Below are 15,564 nucleotides of genomic sequence, written 5' to 3'. Positions count from 1 at the left end.
CCTGAATCCTGCTACACATGAGAAACTACACCTCTGTTCTGATCATTATAACTGTATCTGAATGTCCTTTCATACCACTGTTATGATTCAGAAAGAATGGAAGTGCCTTTAAATAGCTGAAGCAAATAATACAGAATTAACTAGCCCCACTCCTTTTATTCCCCTTATGATTTTTTTTTTTTTTCTGAAAACACAGAGGATATTTTTAGAAATTAAAACTTCAGATAAAATTGAAAATATGTATTTCCATTGGAGAATATTTAAGAAATGGGAATTGCAGTATTTATTTTCTAGATTTCCTGTAACTATGCAGAAATGTGGCCATGACTGAATCAACAAGATGCCTGACAAAGAAATATCACCAAGGCCTCTTTCTTTTGCTACACACAAAAGAGAATTAAAATAGATATGAATAATCTATTTCATCTGGTATTCTCTTAATACCAGAATGAAATGGTATGGTACTATCGCAATAACACAACAGGGGAGGGAGTAATGCTAAAACAAACATTGTATTACAGATAAATCAAAGAGAATGCATTAAATATGTTTTAAGGAAAAAAAGAAATTGCTCACTTCAAGCTTAAGAGCAGCTATGCATGCATCATATTGACTATAAAGGTTGCTGATTTCACAGTTATTCCATGCTCTCTTTATTCAATATCTATTCTTTATTTATATTTGATGTTTCTTAATTATACAACAGAAGGTTGTAAGGAATTTACTAATCAGAAGGAAATATATTCAATTTTCAACAACAGTAACAAACCTCAAAGATTTACCTTAAATGATTTGTATCGTTCATCATTTAATACATCTTTAGCCCTAGAACTTTCTCCTTCTTCGATAATCTCCTAAACAGATAAAAGTATTATTTTTAAAATCAAGATGTAATAAAATAATCTAACGAAAAGTCTTATCGACCTGTAGAAACATTGAGAGCAAGTTTAACAAGTACATTGTTTTATTCCATCAGGCTGAAAAGCTGTAGTCCTTTCTGAGACAGAAAATTACTGAAGGATGAAGGAGAAACTGAGACCACAGAATGAATTTCACAGTACTTATTTACTCATATATTTACTCAAAGATGAAGTAGAAACTGAGACCATGGAATATATTTCACACTGCTTATTTGCTCATAAATTCACAGCCAGAAATTAGATATTTATCGTAAGCTACCATTGTGTTTCTATGAAAATTAAATTTCATTATTTGCTTGAGTTTCCTTCTCTTAACAGTAAAAGTATTTTAAAACCAGATTTTTTTTTTCTTGAATGTACGGTTTCTCAATCTCTCTGATAAAAAGAGGAAAAAATAAAACAACAACAAAAAATAATAATGAAAAAACCAAGACATTTTTATAACAACAAGTCATTCTACTTTCTGTAGGGTCATAACTGAATTCCCAGCCCTCAGGAAGCAGGTACAAAAAGCTCTTCAGAGGCTACATTCTTAACTGGTGGAGTGAGGCAGAACAGAAAACAGAGTGTATCACAGTACCCAGCAATGACCTCTGCAGGCACTGGAGACACACTGATCAGCGCCTGTTGCAATAACAGTACCTGAGATTTGGGGTCCTGAAAAGGCCAAGAATAAAAGAAAAATGCAGGGAATTCTCACAGTTCCTATAAGAATGTAAAATTAATCCTTCATCTAGATAAAAGGCTCTGATGTGATTTAGAGCAAGTTAGGATTTAACATTAAAGTACTAAAATATTTACCAGTTTGGCAAAATTTGTATTTCCAATATAGCATTCAGGTGAGAAAAGCGATGTTCCCATGGGTAGATGCTATATAAGCAATAATATTACTACTAAACCATCACGCTTAAATCAGAGCAGGTCCTTAAAAATTGCATACAACTCTCACACTGCATTATTTGTTTGTATTTATTCATAATTTAACTTTTATTCATAAGAGAATGCATTCTGTTTCAGAACTTTATGTTATTATAAAAGGATTCAAGGAATCACTGAATTCCTTGTATCAAGGATAACATATTGCTACTAAAGTAAATATACAGTTGAGTAAATGCATACAAATATCAATGCTGCATTCTTTGACCTCTAAAATTAGATCTGAAACAATAACTGGCTGCGAATGCAGAGGTACGTTACCTCAATAACATCTCTGACTCTGTCTCCCATACAGGGCAACCCCTGTATATCTTTCATTCTTGTTACTGGAAATGGAAGAGATTTCAGCACAGAAGCTGCTCTCAGAAATTCCAGGCAGAATATTTCATTTTCTTTGAATTCATAATTTTCTGCTATTACCTCAAAGGCATCCTGGGAGAAGGGAAAGAGTGGGGTAGAAACAAAGTTAGTGAAAGCTATTCAATACACTCCTTAGAAGGGTTACTTTGTATGCTAATTAAAGAAAGACTTATTTATAATAGTGTGAATAGATGGAGTTCATCACTAAAATTCAGCATCATTATATAATCACTCTAAGATAAAAAAAACTTCTGAAGGCTTCCAGCTGACTAGAATCTGGAAGACTGAGTTCTTAATGAAGCCTTCCAAAGCTGCAAAATTAAGTGCTTTCTTCTGAGATTTTCAGAGAGTTCTGGTTGTTCAAAATACATATCATACAAATCCCACACCTCGTGCTTAGGGATGACCCTGTGCATCATTCAGATGGCACTGGACAGGCTAATTACAGACCACAAACAAACACTATTAGGAAGCCTTCTGAAGCTCCTGCGTGGCAGTCTTGCATCCCAACAGGAGATCCCATTCTTACTCATCAGATTCTAAAGAGTCGCAAGCTGATCCAAATCTTGAAAGCACCACACATCCTGCTATATTTACGAGCTGCTGAGTATCCTTCCTGCCTTCCAGCTTACTCCTGCTCATTCTTTAACCAATAAGACATTACAAAACAATAAAGAAGTGTCTGTCAGTGTGCATCTGCCTGCAATTACATTTCACTGAGATGTATTTCAAGAAGCTTGTCAGAAAAGTTTTAAGAATAACCATGAGTAATCATCCTGTGATACAGATACCAGGAGAGAGCAGATGAATTACTAAAACAATGACTAAAATGAACAGTATGAATGGAAAAGATTAAATGGATTTTTCCAACCCTCAGGTAAGTAAACAGTAATTAAATTCACCTTTCTACTGTTTTAAAAGTCTTACATTTTACTTTGAATTTTATTGTTGCAATAACATGCTTTGTATCAGAAAATAAATTCACAGGCCCTGGACATCCAAAATACTACGTGCATACTACTACCAGGTGAATTGGAGTCAGTTCCAACCCCACACACTGCCATGATGGCAAACACAGTGAAGCGATTCATTACATCCACAGGGTTGAGAATAGGATTTCACACCATCAAAAGAATGCAGCCTGATCTATACACCACCACCACACTTGAGCTACTATCTCTTAGATCATAAAAACAGAAAACTTATTAAAATTGAATATGCTTTTCACAGTGAGTGTAGATTGTTTACTTGTTATTTTTAATTCAGTTTTGTGAGTTCTAGAAAAACAGATCATCTGACACATAATGTTTTTCAGACTATTAATAGTATGGTCTCAAAGTAAAAGAAAGTCTTCGCTTTGAAGAAAATGCATCTACTTGACCCTAGAATCCACAGTGCTTTCCTCTTTTTATTTATTTATTTTTTTTCCATGCTACCATGATAAAGCACTCTGCATTTTTCTCTTCACATCTGTAGAAAATGCTATGAAAATACTGAAGCAGGTATTTTACTAAAAGTTTGCATTCCCTTTATGGGTAATTTATTTTTATTGTTCTCTGGATCTTTTTGTATTCCCAGTTAGTACACAGTCAACCAATGGTACTTTTGTATCCAATTTATCAACTAATTCATGTGATAGCTATTAATAGAACATTAATGAATAAGCTGATCGGTTCTCAGGCTCCCCTGTTGAAATAGACCTTTTAATCTTTTCTCCTATAGAATATTCCAGACAAACCTATTTATCTTCTAAGGAGAGCTCTTACGTGCAGTTCTGTTCAGCTGGTTGGTTCTAATGAAGACTTCCCTTCAACAGGGTTCTGTTTTCTGAGTGAACTCTCAATAATAAAGATTGTTAAAGAAACAATTCAGACTTTGTGATTAAAGAATTAAGTAGTCAAGAATCTCTAAAGATTGTTCATCAGTTGTCCATCTCACCTAAGGAATCCTCCATTTACCTGCATTCTTATTTAGCAGCTTAATAAGTGCAGTACAATTCAATTTTCGTAACAATTCATGACAGACATCTTGGGAAAGAGAGCTGTTTAGTAAGATGCAAAATGAGGGAGTCTCTTTGGCTATCCCTCTGCAGTGCAGAATCAAAGGCATGCAGTGTTTCCTGTGCTGTTGTGTTTATTTTGTTTGGGTCTTCTTTCAAGATCTTAATCTTTTTAATCTTTACCAGTTTTAAAGAATCTTTCCTACCATTTTGGAAAATATATTTGTAGACACTAGTACTCCTAACACTAAAGTCACTACTTTTCTTCAAGTAAGGTTTACATTTCCACTCACAAAATTGGTTGTTTTTCTTCCTGTTCTCTCTTGACAATGCATGCTCAAAAGCACATGAACACTGAAGAAAGGAGTGACTTGAAACAAGTATCTCAGTATAGGTTGACACTATCATCAACCAGGGATAGATCCAAAAAGTTATAGTAGCCACCTCCTTTTAAAATAATCTATATAAACACACAAACAGAAAACAACTCTTGTAAGTACTTGTTCAGCAGGATGCAGTAATAACAGACTAGGAAAGTCATCTTCTAGATTAGGAAACCTGAAAAGTCTATGGAAGTGTCTTCGCACTCCCAGTAGTAGTACTAAAAGAGTGGGCATTTAAACAAACATATTCTACACAAAAGAATCAGCCATAATGATAAATTTGTCTGCATATACTAGCAACACTATTTTATAGAAGTACTAGGCCTTTTCTACTGGTGTGTGGACAGTTTTTCTGTAAATAAACTGTTATTGAAAAGTGCATCCACATGTAGCATTTTACTCAAAGACTGTTGACAGTCAGTCAGTGTGAAAACATAATCAAAGCATTTTTATTATTCTAGTTTTCATTATTGAATGTTTTCATGCCTTCGCAAAGCTCATTAGGCTATTTTAAATCAGCAATTAAATAGTACTGAATATGCATTATTCCCTGTACAAAACACTGAAAGTACTGCAATTAATTACAAATCTGCCTTTTTACATAAAACTGCTTTTGAGATTCTTTTTGATAAAATCTTTCTGCTTTAAAAAAAATATATATAAAATACAAGTAACTGATCTCCAAGTGGAGTTACAGCCAATTCAGTGCTTTAATACACACTGCATAATATTCCTGGCGGGGAAACCACATGCAATTCTTACATAAACTGAGACAAAGCTTGCAATATCGCAGAATGGCACAGGTTGGAAGGGATCTCAAGGATATATTATTTAACTCATGTATAATATATATTTTATATATATAACTCAATATATAACTCATTAAGTCTATCTGTGGTGATATAAAAAAGAATGCCATTTACCCCTAATGTTATTCTAAGCTTCAGTACTTTAAACAGAAAGCACCTTGTCAGCTTCTTGATCAGTTAGTTGCATACTCAGATTAACAAATACTAGTTTAAAAAGGAAAATAAATTTCCAAGACTTCTAATGTGGAGAATTTTCATAAGCTCTGCAGTATTCTGTAGAGATTTCTTTAATTAAATGTGAAAGATAGCTAAGCTACCTTTCAGTTTTTTATTATTTTGAAAGCTATTTATCAAAAATCCATCTGTGCCTGCAGCTGAAGCATGTGTGAATGAGACTTTGGCTATGGAAATATTTTGGGACAGAATGGGCTTCCAGATAAATACTGGTCAGATGCAAAAGTACAAAAAGATCTTGATGAATTACATTAAAAGAGGCTGGATGTGTTGAAATTTTGAAGCTTATTTATTACTTAATTCTTAAATATTAAAAATTCCATAACATGAGTAAGAAACTGGCACAAGTAAATAGGCACCAAAAAATATTAGATTATAAAAGCTAGAAATTACAGTGAAATCAGAATACAGAACAATGTTGCCAACTAATAGATTAGAATGATTCTAAAAGAACAAAACAAACAAACAAAAAAAAACCAACAACAAACAAAAAAAAACAAACAACTTTTAGTGTGTTGCTGTTTTCTGTCTCCAGAAGCATTTTCAGTATGAATATCAGAGTGCACGAGACCACTCACATTTCAGGAAAGTAAAACATTTAATAGTTCCAGGTTATGCTTCATAATATCCTTCTTCTAATGTTAAGACTTCCAGATCAGTTCCATTGCTACTTGCAAAATTTTTTAAGAACCCGTCTAAAATCTTTGTAAAAAGAGACATTTCCATTACTAAATTGAAAAATATCAGAGGGAAGATAAATATAAATTAAACAATACATTTTCTTTCAATCTGAATTCTTCTGATTTTTCTGAATTGAATAGAAAAGCTCAATACTTGCTCAAGTCCGAAGATTTTACCATGTCATTCTATACATCAACTGGATAAACAAAGGAAATGAGAAACACAGAATAACAGAAAAACCATTATGTGCATTATAACGTTCATGATATTACTTCATTGAAGTTAGCTATGTCAGTAAGTCAGTATGTGTTATTTAGTGTGTATTCAGTTAGTTGGTTTTCTACCTACAGATATCTCAAGTTCATTAGACTCTCCTGAGGTTTGACTTAAAATGGAATAATAGCAAGTGCTTGATTTACTGGTATATACTTTTTTAGGTACAAAAAGAAGAGAAAATAAAATACAGATAACTTTTTTCTCTAGCAAAATGGAAAGAAAGCCAAGCATCTTTTCCATGCTAAATATTTACATTCTCATTACAATGAGTAACAGCCTATGCAGAGTAACACTCGGAAGCATTAGCAATAAGCCTCAGAATCACAGAACCATTTGCCTTTGGCTTAATTAGTTTCTTCTGTAAGAATTTGATTGCATTTTCTTCACAGAAGAATTTCTTTATGAATTTTGTTGCTTCCTGGTATTAATTTTCAAATCCAACAAACCCCCTTGGGTGAAGCAGAATGACTTCATTTATTTTACCAGGAGAAAATACAGCACAGCCACCAAGTGTATATTTTCAGCAGGACAGGAGAAGAATGGCTAGCTATTTACAAAAGAAGCAGAGAAGAATGTTATAATAATATTACCAGAGAACAGCATTAATGTTTAAGGCAAACCTAAAATAAACATGCTATGGTACAAACTCTGGGTGAAATTATTTGCACTTTTGTTTTACATGTTTATTCATCTGAACAGCTACAGTCCAAGCTACATACTCAGGTGCACCCCTGAATCATGCGGATCAGTAACGCCATGGCAATATGTTCCAAGCTGCAGATCATGAGGCCATAGTATGTGTGGCACAGTGACAAAAAAATGCATGAGACTCACAAATTAGAGGGAGTTTGCTTTCCATAAGCTGCCACACAGTGCCACATTCTAGTCCTTCACATGTAATTTGACATATTTGATCTACTTTTTATACAAACAATGGGATTTAAAAATAATTTGGGTTGGGATTTGCTTCAAGCAGAGCATAGTCATGAAAACCTGCACCATTTTTTGCCAACCACTCTGTAGCTCCTTCCATGACATAAAATTGATTTGCTGCAACATTCTGTATGTTCTTCCCTGGCTCTTACACTATAATGAAACATGAAACAGCTGAACATTGAAAATTAACGTGTACTAAATCATGTCTTTGTCCTCGTTTCTCATCAAATCTCACTGTCATTTGATTTTCATAAATGATATTTTATTCTGAAATATATATAGTATTTACTTCCAATAAAAACTTATCACTAATGGCAGTTTTATCTCCAGAATTAGTCTCCAGCATGTTTCTCCCAAGAAATTCAGTGCCCCTCTGTATACATGTCACTGCTATATTAGTGACTGTTCTCTTGCCCTTAAAAAGACGTCAAAATAAATACTAGTCGTTCTCAAACTTAACTGTCGCTCATTCAAAACAACTTGATAGAGAGCACCAGGACAAAGTCCAGAAAAAGAAAAATCAGTGAGTTCACCCAATAATGCATAAGCAAATAATACCTTTGTGCCCCTCTACTAGGCAATATCAAAACCCAGAATTTTCCAGCTAACAGAAGAAAACAGAAAATCTCTAAGAAAATTGAACTCTCTCTCTCAATTCTGTCTCACAATATGAAGTTGTTATAACAAAATACTATCATCAAAACATAATTCAAGACTGATTGGATCTAATTTTCAGGATGTACAGCACTGAGCCAAGAAAAATCTGTCATTTAATGGTTGGCTGCCCACAGCATATACAAGTGAATTATACCAACGCTTCAGTGCATTTGCTGAGAGCTTCCACTGAAAAATCTTTTGGAACAATTTTACTCAAGAATATGAATCACAGGTTTAATACAAAATCCACAAAATAACAGGAAAAAAATGGAAGCCAAAATCCTGTGACATTATGCAGACAAACTGGCAAGTCTCTAGGGAATGGGCAGACTGCTGCAGTCCATAAACACCTAGGACTTCAGCTGCCATTGCAAGCTTTGGTGGTGAAGAAAAAGAACAACAGTCCTAACGAGTTGCGCTATGACTCTCAAGATACAGATGCTAGACAGGTATTCAGACATTATCAACTTGTCCAGAGCCACTTCCAGAAATAAAATACTGCATGAACTCAGAACAGTTTATCTCAAAGTATAAGATTGAAAAACTGCCATCTTTGTCACTGCAAAACCTAATTTCCACTCAGATTCAGAAATGTTTGATATCTTGGATATCTGAAGGAAGTCTCAGCTTATTAGTTATTGAACGGAATTAAAGGGATAATGTATTCAGCTAAATTTATTCATCAAATACAAGTTATAATCTGACATTAAAGTTGCTGAAATTATAAACCTGGAAGTAATTTTGGGACTGCCTCTCTATTGAAACACAAGTGTAACAGAAATTGTTCAGTTTGAACTGAATCTTGGACTACATTCAGGAATTCAACAATGTAAAGATAAGCCCTATAACTCACCAGAGTTATAGTACTCAATATTGGGAAACTGAAAAAAGCAATGTAAAAACTTGCAAGTAAATTTCCTTTTAGAACCCAATCTCTTAATTTTTAAATGTATCCTCATAAAATGAATGTCATTTTCCAGATCCTTTTGTGACCAATATCTTAAAGAAGTAAATATCACTTCACCTTCATATCTTATAGGAGTGGCCATTGTACATGGTTATTATTCATCACAATTACATTTTTCATCTTCTGAATGAAATGACAATGTCCCACTACAGAAACTTCAACAAAAAGCCATTCACTTTCAGAAGGACTACTGCATTCCACCATTTTAAGCAAGCGTAGAAATAAGGCACTCTTCATGATTGCCATGTTTTACAGAACCTTTAGGCCATATTACATCTTCTGCTACAGAGGCATGAACCTAATTTTTGTAATTAGAATTAGGAATGACTACTTTCAGAACGTTAAACAATAACAATAATACACAACTTTGTCTTTTCAAGCAGGAGGCAAAACACACTAACCAATGGCAGCAGTTTTGGTAATGTTGGAATCATAGAAGTTGGAGGGGACCCCAGTAGGGTTTATAGTCCAAGATCATAATCAAAGTATGATCAAATTCTGATCAAGTTTCTAAAAAAGGAAAAATTTTGATGAAACAGCTTAGTTTACTTGTGTGCTATAAGTGCTATTATATAACTGGTATACTTGATTATTACTTCAAAGAAATGCTAGAATGTAAAATTCAGGTCAAATTTGAACTGTGCATTCCAGATCAAGACAATTTGGAATCATTCCTAGATTTAGCGTTAGTTCCAAATTCCCTGGGCTCTTCAGTATTTGCATCATAAATGTTATTTATTCTCAAATAACTGTTACGTGGTGCTATTCTTTTTATCCAAATCTTATAAATATTACTAATTTGTATGATTTGTATGTACACATAGTCACAAAATATATATATATAAATTCTAGCATGACAGTTATAAACAATAACTAAACAAATAATAAAACTAAGGGAGGTTGAGAGGAGTTTTGTATTACTGTTGAAGCATGTGCCAGATCTATTCAGACTAAATTACACTAAAGACTCTGTGAAAAATGTTTCCTACTGACTAGTCGTCACCAACTGTTTAGAGACAGACAAGAGGAGCCATTACACACAATAACTTACGAGGAATTTAGACCACACGACCCAGATTCTTCGTGCCTACTGAACAGTGTAATGGTAAGAACATTAAATAAGATATATAGCAGTTTTTAAATTTCCATTTAAATGAACAAGGTATTTATTTTCTTTCACGTAAAAGTAATTATACCGGTCTGTTTTCATAACTAAGTAACTGTGGAAATCTGAAGCATACACTTAAAATTACTGAATATTTAGGTAAAAGAGAAGAGAACAAAGAAGTTATGAAGTACTGTGAATTGACCAAAAGCAATATTTGCTTATCACCACTTCCATCTTATCAAATAACATGATATTTTCAGAACATCATTCTATCATTTGTTTTAAAATATATATATATGCACTTACAAGCCATTTGTATATTTAAAGATCCACAATATTTTCAAAAACTCCCAAAGAATGAAATCAAGCTAGCATTCAATTTTAATCTAAATATGGCAGATTTATAACTTCTTTTATTGCTACAATCATATTTTATAACTCATGAATTTGATGAGGGTATCATAGATAGCAGGGATGTATTAATTATTTTACTTAATGTTTTTTTTTTCTTTCATGGAAGAAACATGACTTACTGTGAATTTCTTGTTGCAGTTATTTAATGTTGTCTTCCTTTGACACGAGTACTGGGATACTTTGCTTGCTGTAAATGATGACACTTCAGATTCAGGTGTTTTCAGACTAGGATACTGCCCTTCTTGTTCCTATTAAGAAAATAGTCAAATAGCTTAAAATGCCAAAAAAAAAAAAAAAAAAAAAAAAAAAACTAACACCACATTAACTGAGCCTGAAATATATAGCTTTTAATGCAGCTAGAGAATAATAATGCTCTTACCATCTTCCTAGGAAAAATATTTAGTATCAGTGTCTGCTCCACAGACATTAAAAGTTTGTCTGTTGATTACCTGAATTTTTCATTTTCTGTGGTCTTGCAGAGAGTTTTCAATGGCACTGCCATTCATTGCAGTAAAACTGAAAAACTACAAAAGTTGAGAAGTAGATAACGTTGTAAGAAAAGAGGTATTTTTTGAGAAAAAAAAAACTAGATTATTTGAGAGAAAATCAGGAATGTTACTCAGAGAAGGAAAAAAATGTAGATAGTTGACTTTTTGATCTATATCTATATTCAGTGGTTGGAAAAAGACATACTGACCCAACTCGGACATTATTTTCAGGTGTCCATCTGAGCAAAGAAAAGGTGCCAGGTGTGAAATTTTATATGGGAGGGTTTTTAACTGCCAGGCCAACGTGTTCATTCTCTTTTGCCTTAATTTTGTGTCATGCAAAATGGACCAGGGTCAACAAAAAGTCTGTGGGCGAGTCACCTCAGGAGACTCTGTAGGAAGATGCAAAGGGAATTCTGCTGAAAGTTAGGATATGCAGAGTCACATCCCCATTGGCAAAAGAGAGTCCTCAGTGTGCAAGCATCCTGATCTGTGTGCAACTGGAAAAAGACAACCTGGCAGCAGCTTTTCTGATGCTTTATGTGACCAGTATTTCAATTCCTTTGCTTTCATAAGAAGTACTGAAATCTCAAATATTTTGAAAACTCCCAAAGTGTTCTTAGGACTTCTATGGGTTTCTTGCTATTTGTCATTTTGTCTAAAAAGATTTGGCAGATCTGTCAGAAATATATTGTATTGTATTATCCAAAAACCACAGGGAAATGGTTCAATGAAAAAAAAAAAAATTCACACAGATACACTGAGAAAATTTTCACCCCAACAATTGAATGATGGCCCCTTTCTTCCCTTTATCAAAAGAAATGCAGGCATAAGGATAACATCTATGCTAGGCAAACCTTTAAATATGTGCATGTGCGCTATACACACAGAACATATAATTTCACGCTAAATTGCCTTTGTATTTGATTCAGAGCACTGAAATAATAGTATTCACACACACAAAAGGCACATGCTTGCACAGTTGAAGGAGTACTGAATTATATGGCAGTTTTCATAGTAAACACTGAAAGGAAGTTATTTTGTGTGTAAGACCAAGATGGGTTTCAGTCAGAATCAACAAGACTACTCATCTACTCCTGCACACCTTCATGAATTATACTTCACAATTGATTTTAAGTCATGTAAACTACGACTGATTACTGCTTGAAATGACAGCACCAAATGAAAAGACTGAACAGCATTTTACTGAATTGAAAATATAATAAGCTATTATTTTCATTAAGACCTAGACACACTAGCTAAGAACAATAGGCCTACATGTAACATTACCTGGCTAATATGAATTGAGGATTGACAAATTAATGCAGTAACTATGTATTTAAGCACGAACATCTTGCACCTGCCCTAGCAAAGATATCCAAGCATTTTTCCTACTTAGCAGTCATTATGATTCTTGATTATATGAGATACTCAAGCTAGAAACCAACATAAAAAAGGTTTAGCAAACTGTAATTACTATAGTTTGATTTGTAAGAAATATTATGATGCCTGGATGAGGACCACAGAGATGATCTCCTATCACCAGCAAACTAGGATGTATATTGCTTATTGGTGGGAAGAACAGATGGGAGAATACAATTTGTACAGATTATAGGACAACCCTAAAATTTAGTCCAGGGGAAACTATAGCCTAGTAGAAGCAATCTTGGAAACCCACATTACCTCAAAATAATTGGTAGTATGGATGAGAAAAATACAAGCTTAAAAAAATCATTTTTATATTTTTTCAAATATCTTCAGTATGTCAAAGAGATATTTATGGTAAATTACAAAGGGACAGACACTGAAAAAAAAATCCAAACAGGTAGGCAGATTTCTTGCTAGATGTAGTCATTGTTTACACCCCATGTCTGGGCTGCTATAACTGTGGACACCACTGCCATTCCTGAACAGTGACATTTCCCGCATGGCAGAGGCAAGAAAGTCAGCATTAATTTTTTACAGCAGACAGGCATAGGTGCAAAATTAATCTTATAGGGGATTACTTTACTCTTTGTCAACAAAATTTAAAAACAAACAAACCAACCAAATAGCAATTGAAATATAACAGAAATAACGAGGGAAAATGCAGCAGCAGTGAATAAGTCATGCATATACTACAGGCTGCATCAGGCCACATTATTCAAGAGCCAGCAGCTTTGTGAAGTCCACACAGCATTGATCAAATAATAAAGTCTGCTGATATCCAACATTTTATGAAGAGAAGGCAGCTAGTTGATAAGTTTCTTTTTATTTTCTGGAAACCCAAACTTGTCAGTATGAAGGATTTCTTCCATTAGTTACAGCTTCTTCTCTTTCACAGGGCGATAGAGTGAGACACACAGGAAAATGTTAAATGTGAATAGCCTGACACATGATGCAGCAGGGGATCAAAATACATGGTACCTTTTCCTAATAGGTAGGGAGATCCTTTGTTAAAGGAAATAAATCTGTTTGCCTTCCAAATGAAATGAAAGGGGGGGGGGGGGGGGGGGGGGGAGAGGGGAAGCTGAAGAGAAAAGAACAAATTTTTGGGGTTCTGAGTGAGGAAAAGGCAAGGAGAGTTTAGCACAGAACAGCCCCCAAGGCTGGTGTGGGTGCCCATCACTGGGTTTTGTGGGTTTTTTTGTTTTGTTTTGTTTTTAAATCAGTCTGAAAGCTTCCCCTCTACCTCTTCCTTTTCTATAACCTAGGAAGCCGCACTACCTTCTAATACTGGAATGACCTCACAAAGCCTTTGTTTCCTTTCAGGTTATTGACCAGAATACCCACCTGCTGGATTTTACACTGAAGATTAAAAAAAAAAAAAAAAAAAAAAAAAAAAAGCACTTTTTGCTCAGTGGGACAAAGACATTTCTCAAGTAGAGAAATATTTTTATTTCCCTTTGAAGAAGATGGTCAGATACCACAACATGGGGCCTGAAAAATTAAGTGGTGGCTATTGACTATAAAAGTCAACTGTTACCGAATGAACCACCAAAGATTCAGACCAGCCTACATTTGGTCACCCAGCCTTTTATACTATATGAACCATTTAAACACCAGAGCACTATTCACAATCAGAGAAAGGTGTACTATAATGACAATTATAATTAATATATTAGTTAATGGTCTGTAACACTGACTTCATTCCCCTTGCTTTGCATGGAGAAGGACATGTCTTCTCCACAGTGCATTAAAATTAGTGTCTTGAAGAAAAAAAATACCTTCCAAGTACTCTACTACAAGATCTGATAAAATCTCATTGCTATTGATATTAATGGAAATTTTTGCCTCCAACCTACCTGTAATGAAACTTCATCCAACACATTCACTAACTGCAATTCATTTCTTTTACTTCTAAACCTTCAAGACAACTTGAATTAAAGGTTTGTTAATTTACTTTCATTTCACGTTGTACTAAACTGACAAAATGGACCAGATTTGTCTTCAGTGAAAATCCAGTTAAGTTAAATTATGAATAAGCTTAGCCTGGTATTAAAAAGAAAATTAAAATTTACTTCAGTCCTTCCATCTTGAAGCAGAAAAATAAAATCATTGTGTTAAAAATTATTTAAAGTTTGCTGAAATTCTAGAATCTTTTCTATTCCTTCCTTGATTGCTTTACAAAATTGTTTATTACTTGACAGCTACTATATAATTAAGACTTGTTTTAAAGTTCACATTATAGCTGTTAACTTGCTTATTGAACCACATATTTACCAATATTTAATCTTAATATTTTAATAAAAATAAAAGCTTACAGTTGCAGAGCCAGAGTTAAAGTATAACAATGGTCTTCTCTAGTAGTATTCCAAAAGGACATTTTTCTATAAAAGAAAACCTATCTCATTTATTTAAATAAAATAAAAATAAAAATAAAGGACAAAGAAGAAGAAGCAGCAGCTTTGGGATAATTTGAGACATTCTGGAGAGAGACAAAGGGAAAAGGATATTCAAAAAGGGATAACGATATTTCCTGAGAAATCCAAATCTATAGGTATTTAAGAAGGTGTTTTAGATTACTTTTAAGTCCTGATGTAAAACTTTCAACAAAAAACACAACATTCCATTCACATTTAGGATTTGTTTCTTGTCTTTTCATTCCCAGTATTTGTATTTTTACGAACTTATTCTGTGAGATTACATAGATTTGTTTTTGTGTGTTTTTTCCTGCTCTGTGGTAATTACCTGAGTATATTCTCCCTTCAGCAGATTCACAGGAAATACTGCAAACATACTGCAAGAATACTTAATTGGAAGGATTGCAAAAAATAAACATATACTCTGTCTTATGGAATTACGTTGCATCTGAGTGCAACAGTTCCATCTCATGTATTATTTATTTTTAAAATGTTATTAAACAGTAACTCTTAATTGGAAGATGCTGGGGAATATTTCATGGCAATTAAAACTG

At 33.8% G+C, this 15,564-nt stretch overlaps 1 protein-coding gene across 1 annotated transcript in view; it reads right to left on the bottom strand.

The window, feature by feature from the left end:
* The window catches only part of DNTT (DNA nucleotidylexotransferase), a 74,738-nt gene that overhangs the window by 54,299 nt on the left and 4,875 nt on the right, over positions 1 to 15,564 (bottom strand). Inside the window, exons 3-5 of the mRNA XM_072340127.1 lie at positions 10,800 to 10,928; positions 2,118 to 2,288; positions 783 to 854 (exon numbers count right to left, since the gene is read on the bottom strand). Coding sequence (XP_072196228.1) covers positions 783 to 854; positions 2,118 to 2,288; positions 10,800 to 10,928 — 372 coding nt within the window. The remainder of the gene's footprint in view (positions 1 to 782; positions 855 to 2,117; positions 2,289 to 10,799; positions 10,929 to 15,564) is intronic.

The sequence above is a fragment of the Excalfactoria chinensis genome, chromosome 6 (genome assembly GCF_039878825.1).
Source record: "Excalfactoria chinensis isolate bCotChi1 chromosome 6, bCotChi1.hap2, whole genome shotgun sequence".
Taxonomy (NCBI): Eukaryota; Metazoa; Chordata; class Aves; order Galliformes; family Phasianidae; genus Excalfactoria; species Excalfactoria chinensis.
Note: the sequence above shows the minus strand (reverse complement) of the source record. Positions and strands in the feature narration are given on the sequence as shown.